Source organism: Engraulis encrasicolus, chromosome 10 (assembly GCF_034702125.1).
Source record: "Engraulis encrasicolus isolate BLACKSEA-1 chromosome 10, IST_EnEncr_1.0, whole genome shotgun sequence".
Classification (NCBI taxonomy): domain Eukaryota; kingdom Metazoa; phylum Chordata; class Actinopteri; order Clupeiformes; family Engraulidae; genus Engraulis; species Engraulis encrasicolus.
Window position 1 is genome coordinate 4592890 of NC_085866.1, and position 25719 is coordinate 4618608.

Sequence of the window (25719 nt, forward strand, 5' to 3'; positions counted from 1 at the left end):
ACAACAGAAACAAAAAAAAGATACCAGACATTCAGAGCACAACAGACTATCAATGAACTGAAATGTAGCCACAGCTAGAGCTACCCAAAATCTCGCCATCTCCAGACTGAGTGTGTGCTGCGGGGAACCGGTGTGAACTTTCAGAATGTCCTGCAAAACTTTTGGAGTCATTAGGCGAGCTCTTCTGCAAAGTGGCAACAGTACACCACCTCTTGTCAGGTCCAGAAAACTTCCAAATGTCTGCAACAAATGTTCTTCCTGCGGCGTCAGTGTCCAAGAGAAAGTAGACGCCACGCCATGCTGTTCATCTCCTCCGGCGGCGTCCGTCACCGCCGTGCCGAGGCATCAGGTGGGCGGCAAGAACAAGAAGCGCTCCGAGGAGAGACTGGCGGTCTCCGGCAGGTCCTACTCCTCAACCGCCCTCAAGGTGGACCAGAAGACCTACCTATGGGCCAGATACAGCGAAATGAAACGACTGGTGCACGGTATGGGTCGTGCGTTTTGTACACTTGTCAGAGGCAGACATGTCCTATTATCTGCAATGTGTTTACGCACAGTATTTTGGGCACCTTGAAAACTTGTATAATGCATGCTCTCTTTTTTGTTAGGGGTTGATAATGTGCACACATCTCATACTTTCCAAATCACACTGTCAATGGAACAGAGGTGTAGACATATTGAATATAGAAAATCAGTCATATGTATCTTTGTAGCGCTTAGTATGGTGAGGATAGATCCAGTTATGTTGACAAAATAGGATTGTACTTTCCAATGCATCCTGTGTCACTGACCTATGCAGGGCTGTGTGAAGATGGACAGGGGGCCCAAGGCTACAGGTTGCTGTGGGCCCCCCTGCAAGGCAAATCTTATGACGAAATCACATATACGACGTCATAATTAAAAACTAATTAAGCAATATGACCCGAGTGGGAGGGATGATGTGCACTGACATCCTCCCTGGTGTGGTACTCAACATTACAGATTAATTTTCCAATATTGCATCTTATCACAATTCAGCATTTTTTAACTTTTTGGCTAATCGGGGCCCCCCGGCAGGTGGGTTGAATCCGGCCCTGAACACAGGCCATATTTCCTCCATGTCTTCTGCTCATGGCTATCACCTGTCATGCCCCGCTCTCCAAGTCCAGGTCACCGCCCAGTGACTTACTGACATATTTGGAAGTGGACTGGGACGTGACCCCCTTTCATCTAAAACAAGTGTGTTTGTGAGGGAAAACATTCATTAAAATAACCCATTTGATGATCTCATCATGGCACAAATACTGTAAATAGACTGTATCTCATTTCATTACAACATACAATAACATAATGTTATCAGGTGTGATGACAGGCACATGACTGGGGCCCAGGCTCTGGAAAGGGGGATGCAGTGGTGCATTTGTTTCCCCACTTTTTGGGCTTTCCCAACTTTTACTGCCAACGACAAATGAGTGGATTGCAGCAGCAGTAACATTGTTAAGAAGTAAAGAATGAAGGAATAACCCGCACCACCATTTTAAAACTCGCTCCAGCACCCTTGGACTGGGGCTCTACTGTATCATGGGAAAGGAGCTATACTAGTCTAGAAGTCAGGGCTTGACACTGGCACTAGCCAACCGACCAAATGCTGGTAAAACTTGGCTGTGGCTGGTTGCAATGTCAGTGTCACTAGCCAATTTGGCAGGTATAGCTTATTCTATGGTATGACATATCAGAATAGCCTATATTCTGCACTTTGCCCCTTGTGTATCAATTGTTTGTAAGGTTGAGAAGAAGCTCAGTTACTCCATGTAGAAAGTGTACACTCATCTTATTGTTTTAGCACCCCATCTTCAGAAGTTAGATGTACAGTGTCATAATAAACAAACAAAAACAAAACAAAAATCTAATTTGTGGCTAGTAGCATAGCTGGATGGCTAGTGACTCTGGAAAACCTCTAGCCAGTGGCCGACAAGCAAAAAAGTTAATGTCTAGCCCTGCTAGGAGTGAGTGCATCCTCCCCCTGCAGCAGAGCTCAGGGTTGACCTACTGTCAGATCTGTCTTTTGAGTGTGTGTGTTTGTGTTCATTTCATTACAACGTACAATAACACAATGTGATCATTTTAGATCTGCTGCTAAACCAAATGCAGCATGAGTGTAGAAGTGAATGATACTGGTTCAGACGCACATGTAAGCCCATTTTTGATTCAGGTGTGAGTGGCATATGACTGTCTGGGGGTCTATCATGGAGAACAGGGGAGTGAATGCATCCTCTCTCTGCAGCTGTGCTGAGGGTTGACCTACTGTTTATCCGTCTGCCGTGTGTGTGTGTGTGTGTGTGTGTGTGTGTGTGTGTGTGTGTGTGTGTGTGTGTGTGTGTGTGTGTGTGTGTGTGTGTGTGTGCGTGTTTGTGTGTGTGTGTGTGTGTGTGTGTGTGTGTGTGTGTGTTTGTGATTGTTTTTCAACTGTGTTGTTGCAGGCTTAATCCTGTCTGGCTCACATGTCTTCCCTAAATCAGCTGCAGCTCCCCTTTTGCCCCTGTGGTGGTGGGCAGCAGCACTAATCTAGTCTGCGTTTCAGACAGACAGACAGACAGACAGACAGACAGACAGACAGACAGACAGACTGACGGACGGATATACCCTCTTATAAGGACACATCTAAAAAGTGGAGAGCATACAACAGTATCAACATTTGCCTCCAGCTCTCGTGTTTAGTGTTTTGATCCTGTGGGGGCCACGCTAATGGTTATTGATCGTAGATCGGATGGCTACTGGTTCGACTCCCACACACTCTGATCCAAACATAATGTGTTGTGGTACATGGAATACTCCCTCTCTTACACTGTTTATAGTGGAACAATAGATTGAGGCATTGACCCAATTAAAGCACCGCTCTCACACCTAATGCATGTGTACTGTGTACCAGAACCAGGCCAGAGATGCTTGCCAAACTACAGCTTAAAGGGGTATGCCACTATTTTGGGGCTTAATACAGTTAAAATCGGTGGCTGGGGTTTATAAAGGTGGTAAAGTGTCTTATATTTAAAGGCCAACTTCCGATAAAACACAGTTTTACTCACTCCTTTTGAAGATCGGACGGTCACCCCAAGTTAAACTCACTTGCAAGGCTCTCATAGCGGTGCGTCACCTCGCCTGGCTGTGTTTCCCGGTGTTTCCCAATTGACATAAATAATGCAGAGAAACGAGCGAATCACGAAAGCCTTTCTGTGTTTCGTCACGTCGAAAGAAGGCGTTGCCCACAAAGGTTTATGTCGACCCATTTTTCTAAAAACATGTCGAGTAATTTTTTCAATACAAGCAACGTCTGGTGGCCCGAAATCTAGCTTAGCTTAGCTATCAGCTGGTTGCTACTCTCAGGTACACACACAGCACAAAGCCTCATCCATACAGCAAGCCCACTCTGGTTGCTCCGTGCCTGCAGCTCGCCTAGGGGTCGCTGTCGAAAGAGCACAGCCCTGAATGGAGCATGCACGCCTCCGTTGGCGCCTCTATAGTGCAGTACCACCCGGGGAAGTGGCGACTCTGTTTCCCATTACATTCTCTCCAAGGACAGGAGGACTGAGCCAATCAGAGACGCATTTCCACGAGAGTAGGAGGAGTGAGCCAATCAGAGACGCATTTCCACGAGAAACACGGAACACCCTCTCGTTTCTCCACAAGCCACCTTGCTGGCTTGCAAAAACGGCTTGAAACAAAGCAACCAGAACGTTTTTTAAAACAGGACCAACGCGTAACACATTCAATACAAATGGGGAACACAGCAATATTAATCTAATGATGTTGAGAGGCTATTTTTCATGTAAGGCGTTGTCTTGCTTTAAGACAAGTTAAAAGAGGGAACATGTCGCTAAGCTAGTGACAGTCAATGAATCCGTGTAGCATGCTACAATGCATCATGGATCCATTGACTTTCACTAGCTTAGTGACATATTCCCTCTTTTAACTTGTCTTAAAGCAAGACAACGCTTAACATGAAAAATAAGACACTTAACCACCTATATAAATCCCAGTCAACGATTTTAACTGTATTAAAAATAGTGGCATACCCCTTTAAGCTTTTGGACTTGTGCTTGTGTCTCTCCACCATCAGGCACAGGCCACAATATTACACTACAGCAGTGGTTTCCAACATTGTTCAGTGGGGTCCCCCTTTTGGCACTTCAAATATTTGTGTTAACCGCTTGACTGCCCTAATGAGGTGTCCCATGGCCAATGTGTGTGTAGATCTGATCCCTCCTGGAGTGTGCTCGCTGCTCAACCCGTCCCATGTCTACGCTAATAATGAGGTGAGCCTGGAGGAAGTGGACATCTACGGCTTTGACTACGACTACACCTTAGCCCTCTACTCCAGCTCTCTCAACAACATGATCTACTCCACCGCCAGAGACCTGCTCATACAGCGCTACAAGGTATAAGGGGTTAACATGCATGGGCATGGACTTACACACCCACAGACGCACGCATGCATGTGTGATGGAGGCTAACTAGCAGAGTTGGCATGGAATGTTGGTAAACCTCCCTCCCAAAGCCTCATACAGTGTCGATGCCGTTGGGCTGAGAGACTGGTCTCTTAGTCCAGCGGTATCGTACTGTGTCTCCCATTGCCGGATCGTTGTAGTTGACGAGGTCGCAGGTTCGATCCCCGAGGGGGACGAACAGGTGTAAGATGACCTCCGTCACACATGCATGCACTACGCACAGACGCACACATGCGCACATACACAGCCCAACCCTAATATCTTTGTCGGGCCCTTGTGGGGCCCTTCCTATCTTTGTGGGGCCCTTCCATTCATATTAACCCTAACAATAGCTAAAGAGTTCTAAACTCTGCCCAAACCAAAACAACCCTTAACCCTAACCTGTCAGTGAGGAAATATTCTTTTACTTTTACCAGTAACAACAAAACTACCCCAGCAAAAGGGGTTAAAAAATGTGGGGTCCACACACACCAACCACCCACCACACAACACGCATGTTATATTGTCGTTGTAATGTGTTCAGAGAGCATCTGGACACTTACCTGTTTATTCTGTTTCAGTATCCTGAGGGCATCAAGCAGTATGACTACATGCCCAACTTTGCCACACGAGGGCTTCACTACGACATTCAGAAGGTATTCACAAGCACACACACACACACACACACACACACACACACACACACACACACACACACACACACACACACACACACACACACACACACACACACACAGTCAAGATGTCTTACGTTTGCCGCTCTCTTTAGGGTCTTCTGATGAAGATCGATGCCTTCCACTATATTCAGCCAGGGACAGTGTATCGGTGAGTACAGTAGCTTACCTGCTGTTTGAAGCACATGTAGTACCTGTAGCTCAGGGGTGGGGAACCTTTTTCATTCGAGGGGCCACTTCAAATTCATCCGAGGGCCGTAAAATTCCTCCGAGGGCCGTATTATGAACACAAACCAGGATTTCCCCCTGCACTTTAGGCCTATATTGAAGGCAGCTACCTTTAAAACAGTCCCCACCTTCTCTATGACCCCTAAATATAACTTAATTGTTTTGCAAATTTTATTTCTAATATTCCTTTACAAAATATGTCATATTTCATGTGAAGCTGTATAACATTAAAATCATATCGGGGGCCGCATGAAACGACCTCAAGGGCCGCAAATGGCCCTCGAGACATAGGTTCCCCACCCCTACTGTAGATGCTGTACATCTACTCCAAGTCATTCCCTTGCACCTGGTCATCTATGCAACATGTGTCATTATCATTAAGTGTGTTTGTTATGGATTTGCTTGTTTTCTTTAATATATGTATCATGACTGATTCTGTGTATAGATATGTGCTGGGGGCTGAGAGCTGTATCAGGGCATGTTTATATCAATTATTTATTCATTTTTATGTTAATTAATGAATGTGTTTAAGTTATTTATTATTTTGTTCACATTAATGAGTAAAGCGTGTGTTGTGTTCCCTGGTGTGTGTAGTGGGCTGAGAGCGGTGCCCGATGAGGAGGTGCTGCAGATGTACCAGGGCACCTACCACCTCCCCCTCAACCATCTCAGCGGGTTCTACGGCAAGGTCTCCGTGCCTTTCATGACTTTTTTTGTATATGTATATCACTTTATATACCGTATATATATATAGACCTATATCACCTACCACCTCCCCCTCAACCACCTCAGCGGATTCTACGGCAAGGTCTCCGCGCCTTTCATGACTTTTTTGAGTGTGTGCATATGTAAATACGTACATATATATGTCGGCCTATATCACTTTATATATAGGCCTATATCACTTTATATATAGACCTATATCATTTTATATAGGCCTATATCACTTTATATATAGGCAGGGCCGGATTAACATGGCCCGGGGCCCCTAGGCTACAGGTTGCTGTGGGGCCGCCTAGAAGGCGAATTTCATGAAAAATGTATATAGATGGTGTCATAATTACGAGCTAGAAATTCAGGATAACATGTCTGCCAACTGTTCTCAACACGGTGGATCGATTTTTCAATATTGCATCTTGTCCTGATTCTGCAATTTTTCACTTTTGGGCAATCGGGGGCCCCTGGCAAGTGGGGGGCCCTAGGCTGTAGCCATATCTAGCCTGTGCATTAATCCGGGCCTGTATATAGGCCTATATCACTTTATATATAGGCCTATATCACTTTATATATAGGCCTATATCACTTTATATAGGCCTATATCACTTTCCCACATTGGAAACTCCTTCGTTCACACAGAACAAAATGTTGTGATGAAGGGCATGCTGCCCGAAACGTCACATTAAATTAAAAGAAACGGGAGCCTGGTGTGCGGACTTTCTTTTCTATTTTCAAAAACATTTCTGTGCCTCAAATAGAAAAGAAACATCTTTCTGTGACGGCAGGATGTTTTGGAGACAGAAATAGAATCTCAGCTTCACCTCACACCTCATTAGGCTGATGGGGGACTGCTGTGCATGACGTCAGGTTGACAGCATGTGTGCGTGTGCGTGTGTGTGTGTGTGTGTGTGTGTGTGTGTGTGTGTGTGTGTGTGTGTGTGTGTGTGTGTGCGCGTGTGTATGTGTGTGTGCGTGTGTGTGTGTGTGTGTGCGTGTGTGTGTGTGTGTGTGCGTGTGCGTGTGTGTGTGTGTGCGCGTGTGTGTGTGTGTGTGCGCGTTATTTAAAGGGCAACTAATGAAGATAATTGTTTTGAAATTCCTTCCTGTCTTAAATGGCACCCGTGAGAGAGGGGCACTGTTGCGCGCGTTTGCCTCCTGGTCTTACAGTAAAACAAAGTGAACTCACAAACGAAGTTTGAAAAAGTATTGAAAAGTGTTGTACTGTAAGATGTGCCACCTTCTACTGTGTTGTAAATACAGTAACTCCTAGCATTCCCTTACAACCAAGACCCAGAACTACTAAACCAGAACAGAACTAGAACCAAGACCCAGAACTACTAAACCAGAACCAGACAAGAACTAGAACCAAGACCCAGAACTACTAAACCAGAACAGAACTAGAACCAAGGCCCAGAACTACTAAACCAGAACAAAACTAGAACCAAGGCCCAGAACTACTAAACCAGAACAAAACTAGAACCAAGACCCAGAACTACTAAACCAGAACCAGACAAGAACTAGAGCCAGAACTAGAAGCAGAGGAAGCTCATTTGAGGAGTGAAAAGTCTTCCAGCTTAAATAAGTTCAGTTGCTTGTTCAGTTGCTGATACTGTATCATATACGTACCCAGATGAAAATATGTCATGTTCTTTTTCTTTTATACTCCTAAAGGGACACTGTGTGAGATTTTTAGTTATTTATTTCCAGAATTCATGCTGCCCATTCGCTAATGCTACCTTTTTCATGAATACTGACCACCACCATCAAATTCTAAGTATTCATTATGACTGGGAAAATTGCACTTTTCATACATGAAAAGGGGGATCTTCTCCATGGTCCGCCATTTTGAATTTCCAAAAATAGCCATTTTTAGCTGCAAAAATGACTGTACTTGGATCATACTAGAAAATATTTGTTTATTACTTAGTAAACTTTCATGTAAAGATCAAATTTGGCAATAGGCAGCCCGTTTTCAGTGAGCAGCATAGTTGCAGTACCTTTTTTGACCATTTCCTGCACAGTGTCCCTTTAACAGATGTTGTATTAAACTTAATGCACATTTTGGAAATAATGTGCGCTTATTGAAATAATGTTCAAAATCTTACTTTTCGAAAGGGCTGTTCTCAATATCGGTGTGTACTGTAAGTACCCATATGAAAAAATCAATATAACATCTATAGAATAAGAATAAAAGAATTATGGCCCATTCCTTATTTCTATCATATATAAATAAGGCACAATTACGCATTCCATGTTGCGATGGAGTGACCATCACTGGTGCTGTAGGTGCACTGTGACTGTCACGCGAACAAACCTGACTCTTCGTGGTCAGAGCCCCAGTTTGGCACCTTAGACGTACCGGGTTGGAGTCCCGGTGGGGCAACTCTGCTCCCCTTCGCAACAAATGGTCTTATAAGTGGGATGGCTACCGTGAAGACATTGCATGTGCAATCAGCTGTGTTAGCCATACGAGGGACTCCAGCATGGATTGTGGGTCATCCTGGAATGGGAGAAGTATGGTGGGTGGTACATAGGGTTGCCAACTGTTCATGAAAAAAAAATACAGGAAACTTGTTCGTGGCTGGGGGTCTGGGGGTCCTCCCGCAGAACATTTTGCATTTCTTGGATGTAATTTCCTGCATTTTAATGCATTTTGACGTCCCGTATCGCGCTTCAGCTCAATACGGAACCAGTACTTTCATCTGTAAATACGGGACAATTCCGTATTTACAGGGACGGTTGGCAACCCTAGTGGTACGCGAGGAGGAACACTCAGAGCGTGTGAAGGGTCCACTTACAAAGGTTGTTGCACCTTGTGTTGTGCCGGATAACAATGATACAGTATGTTTCTCCTATGGTTGATCACCATTTACCCCATCTTCACAGGGCCCCAAAGTGAAGCAGTTCATGGACGTCTTCTCCCTGCCAGAGATGACCCTCCTGGCCGTAGCTAACGAATACTTCCTCTCCAATGGCATCCAGTACGACCCTGTTCACCTCTACCGAGACGTGTCGGTGAGTAGAGGTCACTCACACACACACACACACACACACACACACACACACACACACACACACACACACACACACACACACACACACACACACACACACACACACACACACACACACACACACACACACACAAGATGTGTCGATGAGTGTAAGTCACACACAAACACTCACGCACAAATACACACAAACACACACACCTACACACACAAACAGGCGTGCACATGCACACACACCCACACACGCACACACTCCACTGCATCAACTGTGACCCTGTTCTCCTCTACAGGGATATGGGTCTGTGAGTTGGGGTCATGCATACAAAAAGAAACACACACAACACAAACACCAACACAAACGCCAACACACACAAACACTAACACCAACACACACGCTTGCTGTGTTTTCATCCTTATCTCCTGTCTCGGCTGTGTGGTGTGGTGTTAGTAGCTCGTGTTTCTCCCGCGTGTGTTTGCCGGATATCAAGTTCCTCAGCCCTCCACACACGGCCTCTCCTGCCTCATCCGAGCGCCTCATCTCATGCGGAGGTTAGCTAGATTGCCTCCCACCCCAGTGAGGGGGGGGTCATCTTTCTATTCCGCCCCCGCGGCGTATAGTGCTGTATAGCAGGGCTGTAGTCAAGTCCACCTTAGTAGAGTCCAAGACAAGTCCAAGACCAGAAAAGTCAAGTCCACCTTAGTAGAGTCCAAGACAAGTCCAAGACCAGTACTAGTCAAGTCCACCTTAGTAGAGTCCAAGACAAGTCCAAGACCAGTACTAGTCAAGTCCACCTTAGTAGAGTCCAAGACAAGTCCAAGACCAGAAAAGACAAGTCCAAGTCCAAAGAGGTTTGAGCCCAAGTCAAGTCCGAGTTACATGTCGGTCAGTGTTAAACAAAGAAAATTAAGAGTTTCAATAATGAGAATGTTTGAAGGTAACCTACGTATATGCCATGGATGTGAAGACAAACTTGTATGTTGTTGGATTTCAAGCTCTACTCTAGAATCTATCCAATGTCCTAAACAAAATAAAGACAGACCCGATCGAGTCCAAAAGCCTAATTTGGCAAGACCAGTGTCCGAGTCCAAGACAAGTCAGAGTCAAATTGATAGCGAGTCAAAGACAAGTCCAAGTCCATAAAAAAATGGACTTGAGTCCGGACTCGAGTATTACAGCCCTACTGTATAGTAGGTCAGGACTGGACTGGACTGGGAGGAAAAAAAATCAGGCCGGACATTTTCAGCCAAGATCAAAGAAGCTGTTTCAGGATTAGACCATTTTAAGTTCACAGGGAAAGCATCTAATAGAAGAGGGTGGAGTCCTCCTCACTGGAGGACCAGGTTAAGAGGTAAATCATCTAATAGAAGAGTCTGGAGACCTCATTAGACTCCATACTCTTCTATTATATGATTTTCCTCTTAACTTAACCTGGTTTACTCCTGAACCAGCTTCTTAGTATACCCCTCAGTCCGACAGGCATTGAGAAACAACGAAGCCTGTGACAACATGAGCAATTTTGACCACAACAGCCAAAATGAATATTTAAATCTGACTCGAAGAGTAGTAGTCAGTTGTAGTGTCATAAGGACTGATACCACTACATAGAAGCTAGGACCTGACCAAAATCATCAACAGTCCATCGGGCAAATGCCCTGTATGCCTTATGATCATCCCAGCCCTGTACTGTAGTACAGTGGTTCTTAACCTTTTTCTCTCAGCGCACACCCTTACCTATTCACAAGACTAGCCGCTCACCTCCAACCCAACATGTATAACATGTACAAGCACTAAAAAAGGATTTTAGTGATGTATTCCAATGATTTTTGCTCGAGATATTAATGAAAACCTTAATGACTTTAAATGGGGAACAAAACATGTTTTAATTTGGTTTAGATTTGGCATAATTATAATGTTTCCAAGCAGAATTTTGGTCACGACCTCAACACAAACAACATTCTGCGCACCCCCTGTAATGTCTGGCGCATCCCCAGGGGGTGCCCGCACCCCAGGTTAAGAACCACTGCTGTAGTAGGCCTACAGGTACCTCCGCACCCAGGGCTGGTCTGGGGGAGAAATAGGGCCCGGGGAACTTTTGGCTTAAAGGGGCCCCTCATAATTAGCGGCACAGAAATGTCTGAAAATAGGGGCTCACGAGGGTGCAGGCCCCGCTGGGAAATGCCCGGTATGCCAGATGGCCAGTCCAGCCATGTCCGCACCGCATGTAGAGAGTAGGGTTGCCACCCGTCCCTTGTTGAAATACAGAATCGTACCTTATTTGGAAGTTAAGTCCCTTACTTTTTCCTCATTTTTCCGTAGCCTCTGACTGCAGCAGGGGTCGCCAGCGACCCTATTCACTTGCTGAAAATGCTTAACTGCATCATAACAACATTGCTATGACATTACAGAGAGCCATAGTGCTGCGCTAAGGGGTTTTAAAGTTCCTTATTTTCATGAATAGCTAAGGCTGAAACGGGCCACAATTTGGTTAAAATGCAGGAAATCGCATCTAAAGAATACATTTTCAAATGTCCCTTATTTTCATTTCTGAAAGGTGGCAACCCTAGTACAGATTGCTCCTCTGCCGGCCCAGACAATGCCCGCGCTGCTCATCGTTTCGTCTGGGGAGGGGGTTGAAAGCGACCGGTGTGTCAAGGCCCTGTACTGGCCCCATCTGGTTTCCGGTTGCAGCGTTGGGTCGCGGCCAGTGGAGAGGCCTTGTTTCGCCTCGCGGCCGACTTTCCCTCGCCGGCGAAACTGAGCCGTTCGGCCCGCCACTGACGACAGAGGGGCAGCTGCTTTTGTAAACACTGTGGTGGCTGTGGGGAAGTTCTGTTTGTGTGTGTGTGTGTGCGTGTGTGTGTGTGTGTGTGTGTGTGTGTGTGTGTGTGTGTGTGTGTCTGTGTGTGTCAGAGTAGGTGATGGCAGGTTGATGGCAGGACTTGCGATAGCTTATCAGCTTTGGGTGAAATTGGACAGGAAGCCAAACTAGATGGGACAGGTTTCGTGCCAAATTACACGTTTCACTACTAAGCCGTATCCCTCATCAGATCAGATCAGACCGGAGCGGAGCGGGTGTGGGGTTACAGGAGGGCACACGCTGGCAAAACTCCTCTTTGTTTGGTATCAGATTAAAAAATGACTGACACAACCAGACAACCCCTTCTATTTCTTTATTTGAAAAACTGGATACATTGCAAAACATCTTGCCCAGTGAGGGGGGACACGCAACCATAATATTTTCCAAATAATTATCTATGGGTACACCGCATGTGAGTGCAGGGGCTTGTACTTGTACCCAACAGCAGATGTAGCGACACAGTGGGGCTTTGTCCTCAAATGTCTCCTCCAGTCTGGTGCAGAGTGTAAGTACACCATTATTATTCTGCACTATCCTATCTGCACATGCGCACCACGCAAGGCTGCACGATCCGGGTTCGTGGAGCAATGTCGCCCTTCAGTTCGCTAAAAGCTGATCTGTAAGTGTTGTTTCGCTAATAGCCCGTCTGTAAGATTTGTTTTATTCAGGTAGCAGAGGCTACATGGCATTTTTTCGTGGTTTATACACCACGTAATGTTATAAATGTGGGAAATACTTGTCATATTATAATGGTGCTGCCGGTGGTGTATGCCTAAAATAGTCATTTTCTTAGTCAGCCTAAAGATTAACGAGACACGGACGTGGCCGTCTGTCAAAAATGGCAGAGGCCTATTGATCAGACATGAAGTGCGTTTTGTCAGCGTCTTGACAAAAAGGCTACAATTCACAATAAAGATTAAATTAATCATAGACGTTCAGGGTCCTTATAGGTAGCGAAACGAAGGGCGACAATGCTCCACGAATCCGGATCGTGCAGCCTTGCGTGGTGCGCATGTGCAGATAGGATAGTGCAGCAAAATAATGGTGTACTTACACAGAGATGGGTCAGCTCTGCCCTACAAAGACAAAGTGCAGAAGTCCTAACAACATCAACACCAAAACTCAGAAAAAGGCCTTCAAAGCCTTGGTATTAGTTTGGATTTTGTAGTTATTGCAAATTTGACATAGTAATGCCAAAATACGACAAACTTGGACCATAAGGCTTAGTCAAAAGATAAAGAAGGTTCAATGAAGACCATTTCCAGTCTTACATGTAACTCAGTTTTGACACAATATGTAGTTACTGCACTTTGCCTTTGATAGGGCTGCCTCTGTAACAGGGAGGACCACAGCACATGTGCGTATTGCAAATACACATGATAATGCTTTCATACATGCCCTGGCATGGCCTATATTTGCATATTATCTGATACATAGTGCAATATTTGCACTGACAACAAAACTACTCTATCTCTACCCAGTGCTTAATTTGTAAAGCAGGAGGTCCCGGAGCACAGAGGATGGGTGGCTCCCCCCCAAGGGGGGGTCTGTGATGTCTTTCCCTGAGGTTCCATCCAAGGTTCCGGAGCTCTCGTCTGAGGTTCCGGAGCTAGCTCCCCCTCAAATTAAGCACTGTCTCTACCACTCGGTATACGGCTCACCACTTTTAGGTTCTAGTCTGTTTGACCACTTTCATCATCGCCTGTGTGTACTTCACTGGGATCTCATATGTGTTTTGTTTGCACAGATGTTTTATTGTACATTATTTATAATTTACACCGTGTGCACCTTGAAGGAGCTGTTTTAAATTATACTGTGTATATGTACGGAGAAATAAAGCCTATCCCTAATATATTCTAATTGGGACTGTCACGTTAATCACGATTAATTGTGAGTATCTGATTAATATTTTAATCACGATTATTTTTTAAAATCGCGATTCATTTGAGTTCTGTTTAGTTTTTATTTTGTTTTATTGTTTTACTAGCAGAGGTCTGGAGGCTTTTCCTGAAATATATATTTTTTATAACGTGCCTTTAAAGAGGCTTACAGAGCTTCACCAAAACTTAATTTGCCTATCATTATGTTTTAGAATGATATGACATGATAACATATGTGGTTAAATGCGATTTCAAATACAAATTCTGTAATTAATTCGATTCATCCTTTTAATCGCCTAACAGCCTTCTAATCCAACTTGTACTGTATCGTCTTCTCTAGGACGCCATTGGGATGGTCCACATCAAAGGCTACATGTATAAGTGGATCATGGAGGACTTGGGTAAATACTACTGACACGCCATCTTATATCATCTCTGGTTTGACTCTTTTAATGAATCCCATGATCTGCCATGGGTAACTGGTGTCATGTGCTCCAGCTTGCTGTCTATCTCAGAATGAGAATTGGAATCAGATTTTCTTTACGAGGGATAATTCCGTACACAAGGACTTTTTCTCTGGTAGATGCTTGCAATTCTAGTTGTATTAGTCTAGTAATATTTCTAGCTGTAGTATATCAAATAGGCACATTGGGAACCAGTAGACAAAAATGAATAATGGAACAATAATAAAAATGTTTATTATTGTCTTAGCATTGTTCAGTAATGTTGAAGTGCTCGCTGTGTGTGTGTGTGTGTGTGTGTGTGTGTGTGTGTGTGTGTGTGTGTGTGTGTGTGTGTGTGCGTGTGTGTGTGTGCGCGTGTGTTACCCCAGAGAGGTACATTATGAGGGGAGAGGAGACGTCTGCTGTTCTCCATCGGTTGGTCAGCCACGGCAAGAAGCTCTTCCTCATCACCAACAGCCCATTCAGCTTCGTGTGAGTGGTTTTTTTTAAAAGACATTTTTTGTGCTTTAAGCTTTTATTTTTATGACAGGACTGTAGAGGGTGACAGGAAGTGAGTGAGTGGGGAGAGAGAGAGATGGGGATGGCTCGGCAAATGACCCGGGCCGGAACGGAATGGAACCCAGGTCACCGGTGTAGCAGACCAGTTCCCAGCTGATAGAGCCACTGCTGGGCCGTGTGAGTCAAATGTTGTTGCGGAGTCCAAAAACAACCCTCAATTGCTGCTGTGAGACATGCAAAACATGCAATTTGCTGCAAAACGTACAATTTGAAGCGAAACAGGAAATTGAATTTCGAGTTTAAATGTACTAAATGTAAAAAATAATGAAACACTTTTGAATTCAGTTCTGTAATACACAAGTACATGAACTGGGTATAGTATGTTCTCAATAGTAGCCTATAGATTGAAGAACAATATACAGTGCCCTCCATAATTATTGGCACCCCTGGTTGAGATGTGTTAAAAGCCTTAAAATAAATTCAGTGTTTATTGCAGAAGAATACTGTCACACTGAAAATTTTAGGAAAATGTAGCCTTCAACTCAAATGAATTGTAGGAAAATAAAAAAATCCCTGACTAAAAAATAATTATTTTTCATTAAATCACCTGTTCCACAATTATTGGCACCCTTAACAATTCCCAGGAAATAAATATTTTCTAAAAGCATTTCTGTCATTTCTACAGTAGTTTACAAAGTTTACCAGAGTATGTAGGAACATTTAATTAGTAATTCATCACTTCCTGTTTCCCTGGGGTATAAATATGACGTGACACCGAGGCCATTTCTCTTATCCACTCTTAAACATGGGAAAGACAAAGGAACACAGCATACAAGTGAGGCAGATGTACGTCGACCTTCACAGGTCAGGCAGAGGCTACAAGAAGATTGCCACTCAACTGCAGCTGCCCATATCTACTGTGAGAGGAATAATTAAGAAGTTCAAAACAACTGGAACAGTGGTAAACAAGCCTGGACGAGGACCCAAGTTTATTTTGCCACCACGCACAGTGAGGAGGATGGTAAGAGAAATCAAAATATCTCCAAAGCTCACTGTTACAGAATTACAACAAATGGTAGCATCCTGGGGTCACAAAGTCTCCAAATCAACCATCAGGCGCTGTCTACACGCCAACAAGCTGTTTGGGAGGCATGCACGGAGAAAACCTTTCCTCACCCACAATCATAAACGCAAACGTCTGGAGTTCGCCAAGCGGTATTGGGGCTTCAACTGGGACTGTGTGCTTTGGTCAGATGAGACCAAGATTGAGCTTTTTGGCAACAAACACTCTAAGTGGGTCTGGCGTGCCACGAAAGATGCGCATGCTGAAAAGCACCTCATACCCACTGTGAAGTATGGGGGTGGGTCAGTGATGCTGTGGGGCTGTTTCGCTTCCAAAGGCCCTGGGAAACTTGTTAGGGTGCATGGCATCATGAATGCTTTGAAATACCAGGACATTTTAAATCAAAATCTGTTGCCCTCTGCCCGAAAGCTGAAGATGGGTCGTCACTGGGTCTTTCAGCAAGACAACTACCCTAAACATATGGCCAAATCTACACAGAAATGGTTAACCAGATACAAAATCAAGCTCCTCCCATGGCCATCTCAGTCCCCAGACCTCAACCCCATTGAGAGCCTGTGGGGTGAGCTGAAGAGGAGAGTACAGAGGAGAGGACCCAGGTCTCTGGATGATTTAGAGAGATTCTGCAAAGAGGAATGGCTGAAGATCCCTCTTTCTGTCTTTTCCCATCTTGTGAAACATTATAGGAGAAGATTAGGTGCTGTTTTGTTGGCAAAAGGGGGTTGTACAAAATATTAACAACAGGGGTGCTAATAATTGTGACACACATTATTTGATGTCAAATAATTATTTCTTTATGTGGGATTTTTTTCCCCACTGAATAAATGCACTTGTATTGAAGGTTGGATTTTTCTCTTTTTTTCCATTGAGGTCCCATATTATTTAGAGAAAAATAATAATAATTGGAAGCTAAAAAACACATCTCAACCAGGGGTGCCAATAATAATGGAGGGCACTGTAGTATATCTTAAGTCATGGTCTGTAGATGGTCCTGCTTTTTGTCCTCTTTTGTTCTTAACCTTCAGTCAGACAGGGCAGTGGAGATTGTCAGGAAATGGATGTCAGGTGACAGGCCCCAAAATGTACCCCATAATGTAGTGTTTCTGAACAGGGGCGGTACAGCACCTCAGGAGGCGTTGGGGAGCTCTAGGGGGGCGTTGAGCAGGATACATCTGAGAAGGGGCGGTGCTTAGTTGCCATTGGGGGGCATTAGTCCATTTATTCTTTTAATACTAAGGGGGGGCGTTGTCACTCATATGATGAGGTCAGGGGGCGTTGGGAGGCTTGTGATGAGGCCATGGGGGCGTTTGTTCAAAAAGTTCACTGCTGCAATCTAATCATATTTGTGTGACTCTTTTGTCTGACTGCAGTGACAAGGGAATGAAGTACATGGTTGGCAAAAATTGGCGAGAATTCTTTGATGTCATTATCGTTCAAGCAGACAAGCCCCATTTCTTCAACGACTGTGCCAAGTAAGTCATGCGTCATTCATCACACATGACACCGCTCTCCACATACCAGCCATGTCACTGTATTTGTTCCTCATTGTCAAAATGGTACCTCTTACCATGTCTGCCCTTATTGATGTGTTAAGATTGGGGCCTGTTAGAAGTTTGTTGTTACGACGATACGACGATACGGCAAACTAATGTACTAATGTATTACAAAGGACTCTGAGGAATGCTGTGGTGGTGTAGTACTAGTATTTTCAAGGAACAGTAGGTATTCTTGAATACTACATGTCCACTAGAGGCAGCATCTGTCGAATTCAATACTATAGTGATTGTAATTCTGATCCATCCTGGTAGGCCATTCAGGCGTCTAGACGGCAATGGGGATCTTCAGTGGGACAAGATCAACAGCCTGGACAAAGGACAAGTGTACAAACAGGTATGTTTAACATTCTCAGCATTGTAAAGATTGCATACAAGGCAGTTGTAATCCCCATATTGACAATTTTGGTGAATCCCAAATCATTCTTTGTATGATTTCAGATAAGTTTGCGCCTGTACAGACAGGTTTCTGAATTCCATCCTGGTACAGTGCAGTACAATGACATTCTTATCCTATAGTCCACTCACTACAAATGAAGACCTGAGTTTTGTATTTACTAATAATTAGTGATAAAATCAATGGTGATCTGTCCAAACAATACACCTCTGTATCCAATGAGCATTATTTTCTTCATCATCAGCGCCGTAAGGGTAGCTTTTCATTGCAATCCTGAAGACTCAGGCAAAGGTGTGTGTATACGTGTGTGTGGTGGATTCCAGGGGAACCTGTTTGACTTCCTGCGGCTGACTGGCTGGAGGGGCTCTAAGGTGCTGTACTTTGGAGACCACCTTTACAGCGACCTGGCGGTAAGTTTATTATTATTATTATTATTATTATTATTATTATTATCATTGTTATTATTATTACAATGAATAATAATAATAATAATAATAATAATAATGAAAGGTGCTCTTGTTTGGAAACCATCTCTATAGTGACCTGTCGGTCACTGTGTACACTGGCGGCCCGAGTTCCATTCCCGCCCGGGTGATTTGCCGACCCTTCCTTGTCTCTCTCATACTGTCCTGTCTGAAAAATAATAAAAAGCCCAAAAAATATCTTCGTCTTCCTATCTTCCCTCCAGGACGTGATGCTGCGCCATGGCTGGCGTACAGGGGCCATCGTGCCGGAGCTGGACCTGGAGACGCGGGTGGTGAACACGGAGCAGTACGCACACAGCCTCACCTGGCAACAAGCCCTCACCGGACTACTGGAACGCATGCAGGTCAGAGACGATTTCATTGTGTAATAACATCACAAACAGCAGGCAGGGCCGGATTAATGCACAGGCTAGATATGGCTGCAGCCTAGGGGACCCTACCTGCCAGGGGGCCCCTGATTGGGTTGTGACAGGATGCAACATTGAAAATGCATGTGCCTTATTGAGGACAGTTCATAGACAAGTAATCCTTAATTCCTAGCTTGCAATTATGACACTGTCTGTGTAAATTTTTTACGAAATTTGCCTTCTAGGGGTCCCCAAAGCAAGACGTAGCCTAGGGGCCCCAGGACGTCTTAATCCGGCCCTGACAGCAGGCCTACGTATATTTCATGCCTTTACTCCTGGTGTGTTCATTTTTTGTAAATAAGAAATGTCTGCAACACATGTATTTATTCCTGGTGTTGTATTCATTTAAAAAAAAATAATTTCTTTATGTGTTTATGTTTTCTGTATGTGTTCCTGATCTCACTCATGTTGTGTTTTCTGGGAAGTTGAATCTTTGTCTGTGTTTATGTCTCTTTCCCTCCTCATCTCTCCTTTCAGCTTCATCGGGACCCTGAGTCTAGACAGGTGCTGTCGGAATGGATGCAGGAAAGAGAGGAACTACGGTGGGTGGCGTAGGACAATTTAAGTTTATTCCAGCTTCTACATACAGTATGTGTCTCTTTAAGTTTGCTGAGCACTGCTGTGAAGTGAAAAAAGGACACTGGAGCTTGCATGTGAACATGAATTTGGTCAATAATTAAGTCGTCAGCTTTCTTTATTTCTTAAGTTTTTCTTGAATTTGGTCAATAATTAAGTCGTCAGCTTTCTTTATTTCTTAAGTTTTTCTTACGTATTTATTTCGTTTTGTATGACATATTAAAAAAAAGCATTCTGTTATTTCTCACCTCACAGCTATAAGACCAAGAACCTCCTGAACCCCCAGTTCGGCAGCATCTTCCGCACGTGCCACAACCCCACCTACTTCTCGCGGCGCCTGAGCCGCTTCTCCGACCTCTACATGGCGTCTCTGAGCTGCCTGCTGAACTACGACCTCTCCCACACCTTCTACCCGCGCCGCACGCCCCTGCAGCACGAGGCGCCCCTCTGGATGGACCAGCTCTGCACCGGCTGCATGAAGACCCCCTACCTGGAGGAGATGGCCCACATCCGCTAGGACATGGCCCACATCCGCTAGGAGATGGCCTACATCCGCTAGAGGAGAAGACCCCCTACCTGGAGGAGATGGCCCACATCCGCTAGGACATGGCCCACATCCGCTAGGACATGTTCCACATCGGCTAGACCAGTGGTTCTCAACCTTTTTTGAACAAACGCCCCCTTGGCCTCATCACAAGCCTTCCAACGCCCCCTGACCCCATCATAAGACTGGCAACGCCCCCCTTAGTACTACAAAATAGAGCCCCCCAATGGCAACTAAGCGCTGCCCCCCACAGCTGTATCCTTCTCAACGTATGAGAAACACTACAGAGCAGTGAAGCCCCCCTTACCTGTACCTGTGCCAGCCCCTTGCAGTACCTCCATGACCAGTGTTGCCAGATGTGTCTGACCAAATCCCGCTCAAAAGGTTCTCAAAAACCGCCAAAATGCGCTAAATGCCGCCCAAATTCAAGAAATTACATTAACTTCTATGGGCCCAAAATGGCTTAAAAACCTGCCAAATGGCCAATTTTTCCCGTTTTTGCCCGCCAAGCGCCAACGCTCATCCCAAGTAGCCCAATTGGGCGGGCACCCGCCCAATCTGGCAACACTGTCCATGACCTCTCTAGGGGTCCCGACCCCAGGTTGGGAACCACTGTGCTAGATGAGAGGACAGGACAGGACAGGACAGGACAGGACAAGAGACACTGGCACAGATCAGGCTTGGATTAGTCTTACTGTAGGTGTAGATAGGGTTCTCTTCAGTTTGATACAGGTATGATCATAAATGATCAGTACTTTTAGTCTAACAACAATTATTGGTTGATGTAGTATATGAAAATATGGTTTGCAAACCATACAAAGTAGCCTACACACGGCTATAAATCAACTTTTTCCATCAGTAGGCAATTTGGAAGTAGTTGTTAAATCTTGCTAGCCACACATACACTCTCTACAGTCAAAGTAGGGTATGATCTAAGTATGCAGATTATGAGTAGTTTCAGCAGAGTTTGATCTAGAACGTTCAGTGTAGTATAGGGCATGAAATATAGTATTATACAGTAGTATAGTATGTGCTTGGTTCACATTGTTATACTAAGTGATGTTTTACTAGATAGGGAGTGCATGCCTGTTTACATTCGTTTATTGGCTGTACATCTTATGGCAGTCTTTTCCTTTAACCCCTTTGTGCAGAGCCTATGTTCAAAGGCGATTCTAGGGTCAGATGGGGGCCCCAAGCGAAAATGCAAAAGAGTGAATATTTGAACCAAAATCACCACTATTGTAATACAGTATGGGCTGTTATTCACTATCTAGGGACTTGGGGGCCCCAAGCGGCTGCCTGCCTTGCCTGGTGGCAAGATGCGCCTCTGCCTATGTTATAACTGTAACCATCTGTATAATCTGTAGACACTCTGTAATGTCATAATAATGTTGTTATGGTGTAGTTAAGTTATTTCAGCGATGAGTGAATAGGCCTGCCGGCGGGCCCATCTGCACAAGAGGCTACGATGGTATTTGCTGTTTTACGCACAATTTATTTATTCAGTATCAGGACATTCCTGACAAACAAAGCCTGGCCACTGTGCATTATTATATTTTACACAATGACTGATTGCTGATCAATAATTCAAAAACAGTACAACATCCATCATGGAAACTTTGCTTGAGTACTTTGCTCAAACCATATTAGTATTTGAAGAGTTCAGATGCAAAAACCCCTAACTCCATTTCTGAAGAGCTGCACTTCTATATTTTTAGAGAATCCAGTTGTTGGTTTGGTTTAGGTTCATGTACTTGATAATACATATAAATAGTTATATTACATAAATAAAATAAAAAAATATGCAATTTTGATAGCTTTGTATTTAATAAAAATGAATTAAGATTATTTTCTGAAATGGCACTTAGGGGGTTTTGCATCTGAACTCTTCATTTATACGATTATTGTAATTGTATTGCTCTTTGCACACCTGATACGACGGACAACTAACCTGATCATGTGAGGAATGAGAAGTAGGATTACCTGATGCATTTAGAGAGCTTGAATGTGCAACATTTAAGGCTGCATTTTATGTCGCTGTGTTATATTTTTGTTGTAGCCTTGAATGAGTGAAGTAGAGCCCTCTGCTGTTCAAATTATTCATGTAATCCATTGCCTGAAAATATTTAAATAAAAAAAAACATTGACAAAAAATGAAATAAATGAACTTATAAATGTGAAACGGCAAAGACTCAGAACTTTAACCACTGACGAAAGCCTACCGATCCACCTGGAGTTTTTTTTCCCTCACACCCAGCACCAAGTGTCTGTAGAATCAGGGAAGTCCCCAGGATTACCAACAATTGACACTCCTTTCAAAAAACGTGACTGAAGCACTTTTCCATCAAATATTCACGAGGACAACAAACGTGCACACCACAGCAATGAGCATTACCTCAGATCTATGGCAGGCAGGCAGGGCCACGGACCATTTAACGCTGACCACCGGGCCAGGGACAAAACAATCTGAAAGGGCCACCCCTTTCAATACATAGGCCTAAAGTGTAAGGGACTCACTAGTTTGACGCCGTTTTGCTACTTATGTGGTATGTCACATGGTAATCAAACATTTCAAACAAGCAATTTAGGGTTAGGGTTAGGGTTAGGGTTAGGTTTAGGGTTAAGGTAAGGGTTAGGGTTAGGGTCGTATGACACAAGCCGTACCGAAAGGGCGTCGAATTAGAGAGTCCCTAAAGTGTAATGGGGTCCCAATTCTAGGCCCCATCTTTCCCTGGGCCCGGGACAAATGTCCCCTCTGTCAGCTCCCCTGAGGGCAGGCAAGGTAGCGTCAACAACATGGGGCAGGTTCGTTCTGCGGTACAGTGCACTGCCCTCGTGTGTCACCTTCACTCTAATAATAAATAAGATATCTATAAGGAAAGTCAAAAAAATAAACAAATGCACAACACCAAATATCTACAGGTACAGTGTCTATTGTATTTATTTATTTAGCCCAAATATTGCTCCGCTCCCCCAGAGAGCAAAACAGCCATGTGGTCCTGCATTAGGGGCAAGTGTTTGTAGCAGCAGGGAAGTCTCCAAAATGACCAAGAACTGACACTGTAAAATACTTTTCTATCAAATATTCACGAGGACAACAAACGCATCCACCGCAGCCAGCAGTGATCATTAGCTAAGATCTATGGCAGACAAGGCAACGTCAACAAGATGGCCGGCCCCTCCTGCCCATGCAGGGACGGATTAAGAAGGCCCGGGGCCCCTAGGCTACAGGTTCCTGTAGGCCCCCACAGAGGGCAAATTTCATAACAAAGGCTGATATGGTAGGGCACACGTTTACCACTCGGCCGACCCGGGTTTGATTCCCAGTCCGGGTCCTTTGCCTGTCCTTCCCCATCTCTCTCTCCCAACTCGCTTCCTGTCTCACCTCCACTATCCTGTGTCACAAAAACCAATAAAGGCTGAAAAGGCCCAAAAAAATACTTTAAACATTTTTTTTTAAAATTCATAACAAAATTATATAGATGGCATCACCCTTCCAACCCAAGAGGAGTATCATAAGATTTAAAACTCACTGCATCTTGTTACTTTTCTCCAATTATATTGATTTTTTTTACCTTGAATGAATGAATGAATGAATGAAACTTTATTGTCATTGTACAGGTACAACGAAATTGGTAAAGTGCAGATGCTCACGGTGCTTAAAAATCAACAAAGAACTTATATATATTGTATAAAAAAATTAAGATTTGAAAAAGTCAGCTGTGCAAAGTTAAGTGTGTAGATTGCTTTTGGATAAAAACTGTCTTTTAGCCTGTTGGTTTTTGTACCCAGAGCCCTGTAACGCCTGCCTGATGGCAGCAGCTCAAACAGTTTATGTCCAGTATGGTGGGGGCCTCTAGGCTGCAGCCATACCTAACCTGTGTGTTACTCCGACCCTGTCCCCAGTCCAGTAGGCCCAGAGTACAGTACGGTACGGTACAGTGCCCTCGTGTGTGAAAAGAGAGAAGCGCGTGAGTGAGAGGAGAGGAGAGGAGAGGAGGTGCAGCGTAGTAAAATGCGGGCGGGCAGGTAACCCATTCCCTAGCTCAGGTAGCAGCGGCATCGTATCGCTGTCCCGCAGTTGTAAATGTGATAGCCCAGCACTCGATACGGCTCAGAACACGGAACCGCCATGGAGGACCGAAGAGGCCACCGTAAGTTTATAAAAAAATATACTTTCTATTTAGTTGTATATTTGACATCATTTGGATTTTGTAATGGAAATATACTGCAAATGTGACTAGATTTTGTTATGTATATAAATGCTGATGCAACTTTGAAAATCTGTGGACTACTGGCATGAGGGGTGAGAAGGTGCTCTTGTGATGGAATTCACTTCTTATGCAACAAGTGCAGAAGACTTCTGGAAGAGGCCCTACTGTAGGCAACAGTTTTGCTATTTCATTTTTTTCTGCAGAATAGTTTTCTCTTTGTTACTTATTGACTGTGTTTTTAACCTGAGGGATCGTAGTGCATTGTCAGTTCACACTGAAATGTTTCCATCAGTGATGTATTTTTTGCTTGCTTGGCTGGTTTATGTGAGAAAATACGGCTTTGGTGTAAACAGCTCTGTTTCTTTCACGGCAAGAGAGGGTGTGCTGTAAAGCCCATCTAGAGTGGCATTCGGCGTCCTGTGCTGAGTTGCCACAGGATAACTTGTCCACTGGAAGTGACCCACGCTGTTTCTATTGCTTTAAATATATATATATTTTGGGGTGTTTGGCCTTAATTGCCTTAACAGATTGCCTGATGAAGGTCTAGTAGCGAAACGTCGTTATTAAAGAAAGAACAGCGAAATGGTCAGTGCGGGAGTTTCTTTAAGTTATTGCTGAGTGACCCATGGTGCCATCTCCGACGCACCTGCCAGCTGAGGTGTGCGAAAAAAGCCGAAGTTTTTGGCCTTAAATGTTGACAGGACCATTACAATGAGCGGGGGGACGAGAGAGAGATGGGGAAGATTCGGCAAAATGACCTAGGCCAGAATCGAACCCGGGTCGCCAGTGTAGCAGTGCCACGGCTGGGCCCGTACTGTTTCTATTCCTGTCGATGTTATGGGCCGGCTGTCAACAAAAGGCTCCGTCAAAATAGAAGAAAAAAGAAAAGCAGCAGAGAGCATTAATTGGAACACAGCAGTAGAGATAAATTATACATCCCCACTTACCCGAAACTCAATCTCTTCTCTCCTCTCTCTCCCTTTCATCTGCTTTCATTGCCCCCCTCCCCTCTCCTGACCCCCTCTCCCCCTTACCCACCCCACTCCACCCCCCTCACCTTGATGCCCGACCTATTCTCCTTTCACTTACCCTCCTCCACCTCTCACCTCCTCCTCCATCTCCACATCCTTCACCTCCTCCTCTCCCCACCTTCTCCTCTCTCCACCTCCTCTTCCACCTCCACCTCCTCCTTCTCCACCTCCTCCTCCTCCTTCTCCACCTCAACCTGCACCTCCACCTCTCCCCATCTGCACCTCCACCTCTCCTCCTCCTCTTCCACCTCTCCCCATCTCTCTCCTCCTCCTCCTCCTCCACATTACCTCTCCTCATCCCCTCCTCCACCTCCTTCTCCTCCAACTCTCCTCTACCTCCACCTCTCCCCACCTCCACTATCACCTCCTCCACCTCACCCTCCACCTACACCTCTCCTCCATCTCTACCCTCCTCCTCATCCACCTCCTCCACTCTTCCTCTCCTCCAAATCTCCCCACCTCCTCCTGCACCTCTCCCATCCTGCTACTCCTCCTCAACCTCTCCCCACCACCCCCACCTCCTCAACCTCTCCCAAATGTCCCTACCTCTTTCTCCTCCTCCTCCTACATCTCCTCCACCTCTCCCCACCTCCTCCTCCACCTCAATCTGTACCTCCACC

General features: G+C 44.8%; 1 protein-coding gene across 1 annotated transcript; it reads left to right on the forward strand.

Moving 5' to 3' along the window:
• LOC134456514 (5'-nucleotidase domain-containing protein 2-like) lies at positions 1–19863 on the forward strand. Its single transcript, XM_063207892.1, has 14 exons — positions 1–485; positions 4228–4412; positions 5042–5116; positions 5251–5306; positions 5978–6071; positions 8987–9115; positions 14190–14250; positions 14682–14784; positions 17263–17364; positions 17701–17782; positions 18166–18252; positions 18531–18671; positions 19212–19276; positions 19566–19863. Exons 1-14 carry the CDS (start codon positions 146–148, stop codon positions 19825–19827), a joined length of 1782 nt encoding a protein of 593 aa, XP_063063962.1. The 5' UTR covers positions 1–145; the 3' UTR covers positions 19828–19863.
• The last annotated feature ends 5856 nt before the right edge of the window (positions 19864–25719 follow it).

Excerpts from the sequence above, each read along its gene's own strand:
- LOC134456514 (XM_063207892.1), top strand. The coding sequence starts at position 146 with ATGTCCTGCAAAACTTTTGGAGTCATTAGGCGAGCTCTTCTGCAAAGT. Across the intron at positions 17,783-18,165 it reads AAGGACAAGTGTACAAACAG|GGGAACCTGTTTGACTTCCT; the intron begins GTATGTTTAACA and ends GGTGGATTCCAG. Across the intron at positions 18,253-18,530 it reads ACCTTTACAGCGACCTGGCG|GACGTGATGCTGCGCCATGG; the intron begins GTAAGTTTATTA and ends TCTTCCCTCCAG.